Genomic DNA, 14,214 nt, shown 5'->3' on the forward strand with positions numbered 1-14,214 from the left:
ACACAGACACACATACATGCACACAGACACACAGACACCATACATACACACACAGACATATACATATACACAGACACACATACATGCACACAGACACACAGACACCACACACACATACACACACACACACACACACGAGTGATCACACATGCACACACACACAAAACACACTCTCTCAGGTCCCCAACCACTTTCCTCATCATGTCGTCCAACGAATTTTCTTCCCTCTCCATAGGACCTTAAATTACTTGCCATAAGCTAAGTTATGACTCAAATCACCCTAAGCAGGCACAGTGGCATGTCTCAACAAACAATGCATCCCATTAAAATGTATTATTGTTTTTATTTAGCATTTCATCTAGGTGACGATGACGGTATTTCAATGCTAGTTGGTACCTAGAAAATTAAAGTGGAACCAAGCAGGAAGTCCATGGTGTGTTTTCGAGTTACCTTAGCGTAGCGGATCTGGAGCATGCCACTCTCCAGCTGTTTGATCCGAGAATCTTGGGTTGAAACAAGGACTCCATCCTTCCTCCACAGAATTGTGGGCACTGGACTGCCTGTAGCCACACAGCTGAGGATTAAAGTACCATCCACTGCTACAGTCTGATTCACAGGACCTTGTCGGATGACTGGGGGAGGCCGGTCTGCAATCACTGCCAAAAGAAACAACAGGAAATAGATTTCTGCAACTGGAAGCAATTTTCTAATCATCTGAGCAACAGCTATTGCTGTAGGCTTTGAAAAAAAAAACCAAAGATAATTAAACAAGTAATTAAAGTGGAGACATGCATTATTCAGAATGCATTTACATGATGCACTGATTAGGAATATTAAAATGAGATACAATGTACGCCTTTCAAATGACCAACTAGGTCTGAGCATGCTGCATTATCTAGGGACTGATCTAAATGTTCAGAAATTGAATAAGGGCTCTGGCAGGTGAAGAAGGCTTATAATGATAAGAACGGAATACTGTAAACATAAAGAAGCACAAGAAACGAAACCGTTTAACATATTTATCCCATAGAAATGTATGAGACAGATTTTAATGAGTGAACCGAGGTCAACTTGATTTCATAATTGTTTTGCCACTAACAACAACCACTATCACCCCAAAATGAAGCTGCCATGCAGAATGTTTGACAATTTTGAATTTTAAAAGGGGCATTGGACTTACATTTATAAACAAATAGAATTGAGTTTGCTGACTTTGTATCTCAGAATTGTCTGTTACTTACCTTCCTTCCTTCCTTCCTTCCTTCCTTCCTTCCTTCCTTCCTTCCTTCCTTCCTTCCTTCCTTCCTTTCCTTCCCTCCCTTGTTCCTTCCTTTCTTTCTCTTCTTCTTTTGGAATGGTGTGTGTGTGTGTGTGTGTGTGTGTATGTAAGTGTAGGATATTTGTATTTTTGTGCATATGTATCCACATATGTGTGGGATGTGTGTGAGAACGCACGCACGTGGGTGAACGTGCACGCATGGCCGTGCATGTGAGTACAGAATCCAGAGGTTGATGTTGGGTGCCTTAATACTGTTTTCTGCTTTATTTATGAAGCAGCCACTTCCTGAAGCATAGATTTTAGGTTTGGCCACTCTAGACAGCCAGCTTTGCAGGAAATCCCCTCCGATCTCCTGAATGCTTGGATTATGGGCTCAACACCTCATCCACTCAGCTTTTACATTGGTTGTAGGCACACAAACAGCATTCTCCACACTTGGGAGGCAAGCCCTTTATCCCCTGAGCAATGTCTAGGACGTTGGAATATTTTTTGTATTGAAATATATACACAAGTTAAAAAATATCATCACCAAACAATAATGGATTCAGAGTCAGTGGAAAGTTACTCAATATCGTATTGCTGGTGGCTAATCCAGAGAGGTAAGTAAGGTTGATATCCAGGCTTGGCACACATGCTTAGAATAAACACACATGGCAAATGCATTCAGTCAATACTGTTTGTTTTCTTTTATTTGAAAATATACTTTTCCCCATACAATATATTTAGTTTATAATTTACCCTTCTTCTCGTCCTAGATGCACCGCACCTCCCCATCCATACAACTCCATGTTTTTCTTCTTTTTTGATTTATAAAACAGGCAATTAAAAAAGATGAGCCACGGCAGAACAAAATAAATGTTAGTGTAAAAGAAAAAGCACAAAAAGCACATGCACACACAGAGACATATAACACAGAAAACCCTCACTGTTTTAATTTTATCTATGCCTATCTATCTATCTATCTATCTATCTATCTATCTATCTATCTATCGTTCTACCTATCCATATTCTATATATAATCTAACCTTATCTATTGATGATCTATTTATCGTTCAAGACAGGGTTTCTCAGTGTTGTCCTGTTATCTATCTATCTATCTATCTATCTATCTATCTATCTATCTATCTACCTATCTATTTATCTATCTACCCATCCACTGACCCACCCACCCACCTATCTTATCTATCTATCTATCTATCTATCTATCTATCTATCTATCTATCTATCTATCTATCTGTCTATCTATCAATCAATCAAGATATGGTTTCTCTGTGTTGCCCTGGATATCTTGGCACTCACTGTGTTGACCAGGCTGGCCTCAAACCTGGAGATCCATCTATCTTTGCCTCCCAAGTGCTAGGATTAAAGGCACCACCACATAGCAAGGCTGTTTTTAATACTAACTATTGAAAAAGGACCAAAGAAGAAAATTTTATTTTAATTAAATAAAATTATTATACAATGTAAAACACCTGAAAACTGTTATGAATTAAAGTCCCTATCTTAGTGAGACTCTAACACAAATATAGAAGAAGAAGAACAAAATTAGAAAAACGTTCCAATCTCCTGATTGAGACAGCTTAGAATACTTAGCATACTTAAATTTCTTTAAAATGAATTCAAGTTGTTTGTTTAATTTCAGGAAATTGTTTTCAATTATTAAGCTTTAAAATTCTGGATCTCAAAGTTTAAAAAAGAAAAAGATGCAAATATATGAGAGAGGATTCTAACAAGTTGTCTGATTGAAGGAGTCTGGCTGCCAAAGGAACTAAATTTTGGATGCAGTAATTTGCGAATCTGGATGTGTCATGTTCAAAGTTTTATGCACCAAAGATTTTCACAAGCTGGAGTCACACTTCAATTTGTTCCTCGTTTATCATGCAATAATTATTAGTTTTATGCATTCCCATAAAAAGAAAGCAATTAAGTGAAATCAGCAGCTATGTGTTTGCACCCCACGCTTCCAGTTCCCTTCCTCGCCATCTTTACTGGTGTGAAGTTTGCCAGTAGAATGAGGAAATGAGAAGGCTGAATTTTTAAGCTTGGCAGAAGTGTTTTAGATATCGCCCTGAAAGGAAAAGGAAGCCAACAATTCCTTTACTCCAGCTTCTAAACATTCTCTCCATATTATATGTGGAGGCTTGCCAAAATCGAATTGTAGATCCTTCCTGGTAAATCTACTGGGCATTTATAAGACCACCTGTGTTCCACTGATTATCAGTGTGAATGCATATTTCTAGACATTAATTGAATTAGTAACAGAGGGCTTCACTCCAACTGATTATCATTATGTCTAATGCTAAGATGGGTGACATTTGGTAGTCTTGCTATATTTATAAGCCATCAAATGTCAGGGGTCTATTATAACTTAGATCTGATTGCCCAGAGTTGCTTTATAAGGGATCAGGCGTACCTCCCCAATTCTACCATAACCAAGTTTACTGATGGGTTGGTTCTCTTGCTGTTAGTTATGTCTGCTCCATTTCTACTGGGTAGGTAACAAAAACAAAGCAATAAAAAGACACTTCCATCATCTGCCATGTGTCTTTTGGTTAGTTCTTTATATTCCTCAATTCTCATTTTGTGTGTGTGTGTGTTGTTTGCTTGTGTATATGTGTGGCGGGTGTCCTTGTCACCATGAATGAGCATGTACATGCATGTGAGACCAAACAAAGGTTAAGTCTGGCCCCTTCCTTCATTGCTTTCTGTTTTATTTATTGGGTCAAAGTGTCTTTCTAAGTCAGGAGCATCACAATACAGGCTAGTCTAGGTACCAAGCTCCTCCAGGGATCCCATGTTACTGCCTCTTAAGTGCTGGGATTGCAGAGGGCTTTTACATGGGTTCTGAGGTTCTAAATGCTGGTCCTCACATTTGCAGGGATGCTTTATCCACTGAGCCATCTCTCCCAATTTGCCACATTTTAAAATCAATAAAATTAGGGCAGCGATACTTGTTCAAACCAGCTCAGGAGTACTCAGTGGATATGGAGATGAAATAGTGGTCATGAGTGTGCCTAGGGAACTGCAAAAGGCCAGATATTCACATGTGCTATACAAAAGCTAATATGTACATCAGAGCTGGAAATATAGGATTTCATTAAAGCACCTTCACATTTCTATGCACAGAAAACAAAACCACAGTGTATTCATCAATGGGTAATAAAATCTAATGAAATGCTTTAGTTTATATCAACAAATATGGCCCAGTGATAGGTAAAGTCTAAATTTACAGATTGTGAGACAAATTTCAAATCAGTGTCTAACACCTTACATTGGAATTATGCAAAAGAAATATCAGACAATAGGACAGAGAGTGCAAGAAATGGAAATGTTTAATGAGATGCAACGTAATATATGGGTTTTCAGTAAAAACCAGAGTTACCGAGTGATTCACGTATGAAGAATGTACATGTGTACATCAACAAACATCAAAGTAAATATTTCAGTTGTCATCTATTTTCAGCTGCTTTAAAAAGCTGTCTGTTGAAAATAGAAGATTTTGGGTATACAATATTATAAATATTTTTGTGGCACCACCCCTTTTAGCAATCAGGGACTGAAACTTTAAAGTCAAATGGCTTGTCTGAATAAAAAAGGAAATGGAGGACAGTCTCTTTCTACTTCATGTCAGACTTGTCAGAGATGAATACAAGTGGTTTTAAATATTGTTGTTGTTTAATAAGCTTTATTTTTCTCGTAATCTAGTAGTCAGCAGATATAAATGTAGACACTCTTTAGGCAATGTCAGTAAGGCTGAACCTCAGTATGGGCATCATACCACAGACAGCTGCTACTTCCCTCCTGACTTATGCTTTAGTCTGCCTTTCCCTTTATTGTGTTTGCCAATAATACAGAAGGTCAAGAAGATAAATCAAATAATATTGAGAACATACTCTGTCTACAAGCCAACAGGCCAACAGACTTGGTAGTATAAAAATATTGACATTGCCAGGATTCTCTATGATTATGGCCATAGCCATGAAGAAGTCCTTGTGTGTGTGTATGTGAGTGTGAGTGTGTGTGTGTGTGTGTATGTGTGTGTGTGTGTGTGTGTTTTGGTGCGTTTGTACTGTGCAGACCAGAGCTCTACTTTGGGTATCTTCTGCTATTGTTTTTCACATTTTTTTTTCCAGGAAGGGTCTCTTGTGAAACTGGAACTTCCTCATTGGCAAGACTGGAAATTGGCTTGCCTAGTTCTGAGCTTACAGATCTCTGTCCTGATGGACATTTTATGGGGCTTTTGGAGATCCAAACTCAGACTCACAGGCTTATGCAGCAGTTTATGGAGTGAGCCATTTCCATGGCCTACAAATCTTTGCTTTAGATTATGAGACTAGAGATATTTGGAAAAAGTTCAGCAGTTTTGTTTATCTAATAGATGGCCATATGAAGTTGCAATTATAAGTGTCTGAGCAATTTTTAGAACTCTACTTTCTATTAGGTGGCCCTCATGATTATGATCTAACGCTATAATGCACAGCATGTACCACAAACACATTTTCAGGATAATGTATAGGATGTGTCATAGGCAATGATAAGATAATGAAATTTTTTGACACAGACGATCCTGGTTTTGAATTCTCCCTAGGAGTTAGCTGTTTCTGGGTTTTTGTTTTGTTTTGTTTTTTGTTGTTTTTGTTTTTTTTTCCCTGATACTCAACAATATCTACTAAGCATCGATCACATTAAATCTGAGGTGGATACCAGACAAACATTGACTTGATTAAACAGAAAATGGCTCAAATTTTATGAAACTTGGATTGCAATGAATAAGAGAGGAACACAAGATATAGGATGAAGCATATGGAATTGTGGAAACAATCTGTGTACAGAATGGCAGGGATGGGGGCACAGGACTCATATTTGGTGTGTTAGGGCAAGCTCCCTGTAGAAAGTGAAATTCAAGATAGTATAAATGTGCAACAGGGGAAGACACAGAAGCGGTATGGCATAGAGAAGCACACAAGCAGTATGGTATTCAGAATGGAGTCTTCAGAGTGTCAAGTGTGCCCTGTACAGGACACGGAAGGACACTAAACATCCTGAGGCCTCCAGGCTACTCTTCTAAAAAGAAACATCCCAGAGAAAGCCGCCAGATTCAGTGTTAGCTACAAAAATCCAACTCAACTTGGAAAACTGAATGTTTTTCTTCAAAGGTAGAATATAGAATAATATGTCCACAGTTACAAATCTACTCATTACACAAGAAAGATAAGAAAGGAAGATAAGGGGTATATAATATATATTTTTCATTTATAAATAAAACATGTCTATTATATTGTTTATATATATTCTCTGTATGAAGTAAGACCTTTTATTTTCAATTAGATTTTATATATAAAAATTTCAGAATAATTTACATAAAAACATTATGAAAATGAAGGAATTTATCAAAGTTGCTTGATGAAAAGTTAATACACACAAATTTAACTGCATAAATAAGAACTTTCTTCAAACCACTCAATAATGACAAATTTAAATTCACACATAGACACATCAAAAAATCAAGTAGAAATAGAAAGTATATGCAAATTTATATTCTGAAAACAATGATATTACTAAGAAATATTAAAGAAAAAGCTGAATAAATTGAGATATATGTGGAATATACATAATTTCCGAGTGGATAACTTCAGATTATATAGAATCAAAATAAAAAACCTTACAACTTTGAGTAGACTATGTAGTCTTTTTAAAAAAAGATTCATTTATTCATTTTATGCATGAGTGCTCCATCTGCATGTATCGCTGAATGCCAGAAGAGGGCATCAGTTCTCATCACTAGATGGTTGTGAGCCACCATGTGGTTGCTGGGGATTGAACTCAGGACCTCTGGAAGAGCAGACAATGATTCCATCCATGATTCCAGCCCTTAGTAGGGTATAAATTCTTATGTGACTTTTTTTTTTGCCAGTTTAGCAAAACTAAAATAAGCAATTCCAAGTTGAAGAGTTTAACACTCTAAGCTACAATAATCAAATATGAAAGAAAGTAAGCAGACCTGTTGAACAGAAGAGAGACTATGCATCGGCCAGTTATCTATGCCCATCTGAAGTTAAATAAAATGGCAATGTAGTTAAACATTGAAAGTAGCGTCTATTCTAGAAAAAAGATGGAACAACTACTTTGAATGCATTTTAATCCTAGAACTGAGGAGGCGGAGACAGAAGGATGTTGGGAGCTCCCTAGAAAGCCAGCCTAGTCATTCTGACCAGTTCCCAGGCAATGAAAGAATCTATCTCAATAACAAATGGAAGGTACCTAAAGTTTCCTGTGGCCTTCACCTGCATCGCACACACAAAAGATACACAAACAACACAGTCAACTAGAAAGAAGCAATAGCTGGCATCGCTTTATTCTGGTACCATCCTTTTCCTTGAAAGACAATGAAGCTTGATTTTTAGGACTGTTAATCTGATGCTTGGAATTAAAAAAATGTAAAATAATTTTAAGTTTTTAAATAAACTCAATATTGAAAACAAAAAGCACGCCATTGTAATTTCAAAGTTGTTTACAGTCATGCTTTCTTGACTATACACACACATACTCAGAAACAAACACAAATATACTGCATCAGTATGTATACTACACACATATTATATACATGTAAATATATTTTATATATCTAAAATATATTTAATGTATGTATCAGTATGTTAGCATGTATGGTAAATACATGCACATATATTTATAAATATCTAGTCCATGTATTTATAGACATTTTCTTTGATGAAATATATATGTATATATATTTCATAAACTAAAATCTTGTACCACAAACATACATATATATGTGCACATGTGTAAATATATTTATAGGCAATTTTATATTTTCTTCTATCTTTTCAGAAGATCGCTACCTGTATTTGGTAGGTTGGAAATTTTTCTCAATTACCATGTCTTTATAATATATTTGGCAATAGCTTACCATGTTTAGGGAGTTCATAAATAGAATGAATCCTATCATATTGTTATCTGTCAGCTTTTGAATTCATGATCAATTCTTATTCTTCTTCATTTAGAGGAAACAGAAATACTGGGTTCTGTCCCAAATGAGAGTCTGCCCATGACTTTATTTTATCAAACAACCACAAGGCTCTTTCAGACCCTAAAACAATCTGGATTATTTTGAAAAAAAAAATGTTTTACTTTACCATCAGTAACTTCCAAATACGCCTTTGTGATGATACTTCCAGCAACATTTAAAGTCTGACAGATGTAGTAACCGACATCAGACCGCTGGACGTTCGTAACAGTGAGGTCCCCTGTCTGTGAAACTGAAAACCGGCTAGAGGACTGTGGAGGCTGGTATGAGAAAAGCAGATTCTAAAACCGGAAATGGGGAGGAAAGAATAGAAACAGGTTAACCACTAAGTCCAAATAGTGTGGCAAAGTTAATGTGTACATTTGTAAATATTTATATACTAAATATTCTTCCCCCACAAACCATTTATATTGATGTGCACATGTATAAATGCATATTATTAAATATAAAGGGTTTAATAATACAAAGCTAGATGGAATTATATGAAAAATGTTAAAATTCTCAATACTTACATGCATTTTCGTAAACATCAGTTGGGGAATAATATTGGATATACAAGAAGACTAAATTTTGATAGACTAAAATATATTTATGCAAACTACAACAAAAATCTTGCTTTGCATATGGATGGTTAATAGTATAATACATAAACAAATTGAAAATTTAAATTAATTCTGATAAACTACACTCGAGGATGCCATTTTGGCCCCATAATGAGCATTTCTTCCTGTGGTCGATCACTACTGTTCTGGACCACTTACACATCACTTAGCAGTGGTATATCATGTTCTCGTGTTAGAAGATAAGAATGCATGTTATCGGGGTTTTCAAGTTCATGTAGAACTGAACAGAAAGATGTCATTCCTTAGAAGTTTGTACTTCACATGTTGTTTTTCAGAAAACCAAGCATACTGATCTTTTCCTAACCGAGGATATTGCTTTACTTTTAAAGTTTTAGTGCTATTTAGCAGAATAATTTTGTAAAGGGTTAGGTAATACTCAGTGGAACAAGTTTTAATGACTCTTTTTATGCAAAATGATTTGCACTGTTGAACCAAAGTAATTAAAAACTTCGGAAATTAATTCAGTTGAAGTGTCACACTACTAAAAAGGACGTCTTGTGGATTACAATTTATGCTATAAAGATATTCCTGCATAACCCAATCTTAATTCTTCTTACTCTATTAATTCTTGTCTTTAACTTGTTCTCAGCAAACTTAATTTTGTATGGCCAAATGGATTATCTTAGAACCCACTAAGATATTAGAATTCAAATGATAGCCTACATGCTATAGTCAAACTGATGTGTGTCAACCAGAGTAAAATAAAAAAATTAAATAAAGTTGGTGGCACTGCCCTTGAAAGATCATGGAGTTCAGTCAGTAAGCTATGTGATTGCTCTTTACAAAAACCTTAAAAGCAGTACTGTAGAATTGCCAACACTGGATCAAGCAACAATAAGATTGACCAAGGAATGACCATACTGAAAATGAATGAAATTAATTTTTACAAGAAAAGTATTTCACCTTATTGAAGAAGGAAAAAAAAATCACAGAGATAAGAAATGATTTCAACCTCTGCAGTTGCTTTACATATTATGCTGAAGCCTGACAAGACAGGAATTAATATTCTAGATTTCAAAATGTTTAAAAAACATGATCTACCAGGTAAGTGCACATGATGGTTTTAAATATTAGAAAGTATTGAACTCTAGGGGACACGGTATTGACTCTAAAGGGAATTTTACATCATTTGGAGCTTTGGAAGATATATACGTTCCTGAGCTTCTGGAGCACTCACATGGAATAATCCTTATCTCTGTTTCATTTCAAATATTCTTTAATCTGCTCGTGTGAGATTCTAGATAGCCGCATAATGGGAGTGGGAACTGAGTTACATAGAGAGGATAGACTAGGCTTTATTTAGTGTGGACAGTTTCAAAATAAAAGGAACATTCATATGACAAAACAGTGGCATATACACACCACTCTATGTATTAAAATAAGGCATGGGAGATAGCTCTGAGAATTCAAACGGGAACCCCTTTCTCTTCCCTCTAAACATTTCTGGAGTTTTTGACTGACTCATTTCTTGCTAATGTGATCAGTCTATAAATTCATGATCCTTGAATTTTTCTTTGCAGATAACCAGTAACTGTATTTCCTTTAAGTAAATAAATAAATAAATAAATAAATAAATAGCTAGAAAATAATGATACCTGACTCCCCTCTCTCCTCCAAAAGATAGCTGGTTGAGGATTTCCAGTTGCTTCACACTGAAAAGTCACAGTGCGTCCCAAGGCGACCACCTGGTCACGAGGCTTGACAACAAAATGTGGTGGCTCTAAAGAAACAAAACACACTGAATCAGATCATGGTACCACAGTCCCTACATGGTCCTGCCTTCATTTTTCTACAACACACTGTAATAAGCGACCACCTCCCACCCTTCATTTAAAGTAAAATTGCTAAGTGCATATTTATAGAATGAAATAGAGTTGTATTGTGCAGAGCTTTATTACTTAACCTAGACCTGGAATTAATCCTCACAGTTAGAAGGATTCTTGAGCTACGAGCTGACCCTTTCCATTCAAATCACACCCGAAAATTATTGTATGAATAAATATTATCTTTTCTCACTGAGAGCTGCTTCAAGGTGGATGATGTCTAATCACGCTCATGCGAGATCTCCTGATACGGGCAGGGGCTGAAATTACTTTAATTTACCTCAAAAGCGCCTGAAATGCTACCATGCAAATTACAGCCATTTAAAATCTTCAGTCCAATTATTCGAATAGAAATGGATTTAAAGCACTAGTAGAGTCACATGCCCCCTTCATTTACATGGGCAAGGGCATCTTCAAACAGAATATATATGGAAATGAGGGCAAATTCAGAACATCTGCTCATCCTGACATTATAAATACTGCCAGCTTTGTCCAAACTGTTTGATTTAGACAGACGTGAATGGCCACTTCATGCACCAGTCAATAGTGTGTCAGAAAATTGCATCAGTTATGTTGAGGGCAATGGAAGCTGAAAGGTAGGTATGCTGGCAGAGCATGCCTGGGTGGGGAGTTGGAGCCTGCGTTAGGGCTGGGCATTGCACAGGAAAAAAAAGTCAAACAATATGTACTGGGTTTGTCCTTTCATTTAATGTGTAGACTTTCCAATCCACTTCTTATCGGCTGTCGGATAAAGCTAACCATTCTCTCCTGTCTCAGTGCTTCTAACCGCTTACACAGGGCTGGAGCCTCTAACCCACTCTTCATGGCCTGTCCCCTCGTGGCCTTTGTTCCCTTAAAGTATTTTCAGTTGCTTACATCAGTCACTTAAGGTCACTCCGTAAAAGAAATCCGAATTGAAACTCACGTTCAGATGATGTCTAAGAATGTCGCCACACTGCTCACAAGAGTAAGGTTCCTTTCTTTTTTGAAGCTTTCTAATTAGCATATATGAATTAGACTTAATAACGGGGTTTATTCTCACACTTTCATACATGTGTATGACACATCTGAGGCTGTGTGCTTCCATTACTCATTTCTCTCTCTGATTCCCTTTCCATTCTTGGTGACCTCCCTCCTCTTCCCAGCTAAAACCAATCCTACATTTATGACTTTATTTTCTTATATATTTGGTTGCTTATTTATTTGTGAACCAAGGAGAATGATTCGGCTTTTCAAAGAAATATTTAGAAAGATAATTTTCTTTTTTGTTATATTTTCAGGTCAATTGTATCTGATATATATAATATATAATACTATATATGTGATAATTACAAAAGTATATCATAAAAGTATATTAAAACCTATTTAATAGATGCATCATACTATACATATGTATAAAATCATAAATATATCAATATAAACATTCTTTAAAAAACAAAATATAATGTCATTTGTTCACAGTTAATATTGTAATAAAAACTGAAGAAAGTAATTAGATCTCTTCTAGATAAATGTACTTTCTCTTTTTTGATTGAAGGTTAGTAGAAAAACTAACAGTTGACTAGAAAATTATAGGATACTTGCAAAATAATGTCAAATGTTTTCAAATGTTCTTTAACTTACAGAAGATAAAATACAAAGCCGGGAGACACAGTTGGAGTTCAATTTGGTCAAACTAAAGTTCCACCTTATAATTTTTTTTGGTAGAAAACCTGTGATTCTGATGGAGTGGTTTACTCATGAATTTAGCTAACACTGTCATTACCCAGGTATAATAATAGGTGTGTTCCTGGTTGCCTGGGGATGTACCCTCCGGTACCAAGTCAAACAGTAGAAGTTTCCTCCTTAGGTAAGGGTTAGAATAACTGATGTAGAATCAGACTTAGAAACTCAGAGCTGACTGGATAATAAACGAAATCTAGACTAGAGTTTGGTTTCTTTCAATGAAGGAAAGCCAAATGATTAATTAGATGCGTGGGAGCAGATGACTTTCCAATACGAAGGGGATCCAAGTAGAAAAATATAAATGTTCAAACCACTCAGTCAAGCAAAGCCTTGGGGTGGTCTCCATCCCAAATCTCAGGAGCTCGCCTAGGAATCTGTGCCAGAAACTGTTTCTTTTATAAAATGCCAGCTCTCCTCAAACCTCAAAGACTTACTTGGGAAAAAGGAATACAAACCCTTCTGCTAACTACATTTATCCTGAAGCAATCCTTCCACACAGGACATTTGCTTGGAAATGATTTAGTATATTCTGTAGGCACAGTTTCTAGCCAATATCAACAGTGACATCAGCCACAAGAGACTTCTTAGAAACAAAATTTAAAAATCCTCCTCAGACTAGTGCAGTGGCATAAGCCTATAGTACCAGCTACCCAGAAGATCTACAAAGAGAACTGATTGTATCTAAGAGTTTGAAGCCAGTAATGTCATGCTTTAAAAAATAAACTCAAGGAAAAAAATCCTTTTTCTATGTATGTCAGATATCAGATATAGTTTTATCTCTAAGGGTAAAGGGGCCAAAAAATTTCTATTAATTAATATATAACTATTTATACTGAAGGAATTCACCACATACACAGACTTGATGTTCTATGACTATATAACGGTTTTTGAATTTTAAAATATTTAAGTTAGCTGTGTACAAAGGACATAATGGTGGAATGAATATAGTAATATAGTAGGTACTGTGAATATGGAAAAACTGGGCAAAGAAGAAAAAACTACCAATAATTCTACCATGCAAACTATATAATATTCTTTAACAAGATCCTATTAAAACACCATTTTAATAATTATTGAATAACTGATGTACTATCATAAATAATGTAATCAATCTCTATTGTTTTCATTTTGATTTTTCTTTCCTCTCAATAATAGCGCAGTAGGATCAGCACCTAGCATACTCCATTATTTAAAAGCCCATCCTACATGTGTGACTATGAAATAATAATGACCATGTATCCTTAAACAACAGTGAGAGAGGTTTAAGGTGAAAATGCTGCACTGGCCTCTCCTTTGGCATCACAATTTCTCTCAACGTGGCTTTCTGTCAACACCACTGAATGAATGGATCTTACAAACTAAGGGCAAAGGACCTTGATGGCTCTTCATTAAAAAAAAAGTAAATTTTATATATTCCATTTGGTTAGTTTGTATATGAAACAAAATAAACCTTATACCAAAAAATAAAATAAAATAAAAATGAGCAGTAAGAAGCTCCAAGCACAAGGTAAGTCAGAAACTGAACTTTAAGGACTACTGAATTATAACTGCAAAACAATGCACCTGAAACAAAGAACATTGAACTGTTATCCTGGCGTGTGTTTTTGTTTGTTTAACGCTATAGAGGCATTAAATGAACCTGCCTTTCATTTATCAAGATACAATCGTATGACTTATCCCATACTTCAGGAAGGAAACAACTGAAGGGCTCAGATCACA

At 35.8% G+C, this 14,214-nt stretch overlaps 1 protein-coding gene across 1 annotated transcript in view; it reads right to left on the bottom strand.

Moving 5' to 3' along the window:
- Positions 1 to 14,214, bottom strand: part of Robo1 (roundabout guidance receptor 1) — a 373,399-nt gene that overhangs the window by 75,351 nt on the left and 283,834 nt on the right. Inside the window, exons 7-9 of the mRNA XM_028756251.1 lie at positions 10,543 to 10,667; positions 8,434 to 8,605; positions 451 to 656 (exon numbers count right to left, since the gene is read on the bottom strand). Coding sequence (XP_028612084.1) covers positions 451 to 656; positions 8,434 to 8,605; positions 10,543 to 10,667 — 503 coding nt within the window. The remainder of the gene's footprint in view (positions 1 to 450; positions 657 to 8,433; positions 8,606 to 10,542; positions 10,668 to 14,214) is intronic.

This window comes from Grammomys surdaster, unplaced genomic scaffold (genome assembly GCF_004785775.1).
Source record: "Grammomys surdaster isolate TR1022 unplaced genomic scaffold, NIH_TR_1.0 126115, whole genome shotgun sequence".
NCBI lineage: Eukaryota > Metazoa > Chordata > Mammalia > Rodentia > Muridae > Grammomys > Grammomys surdaster.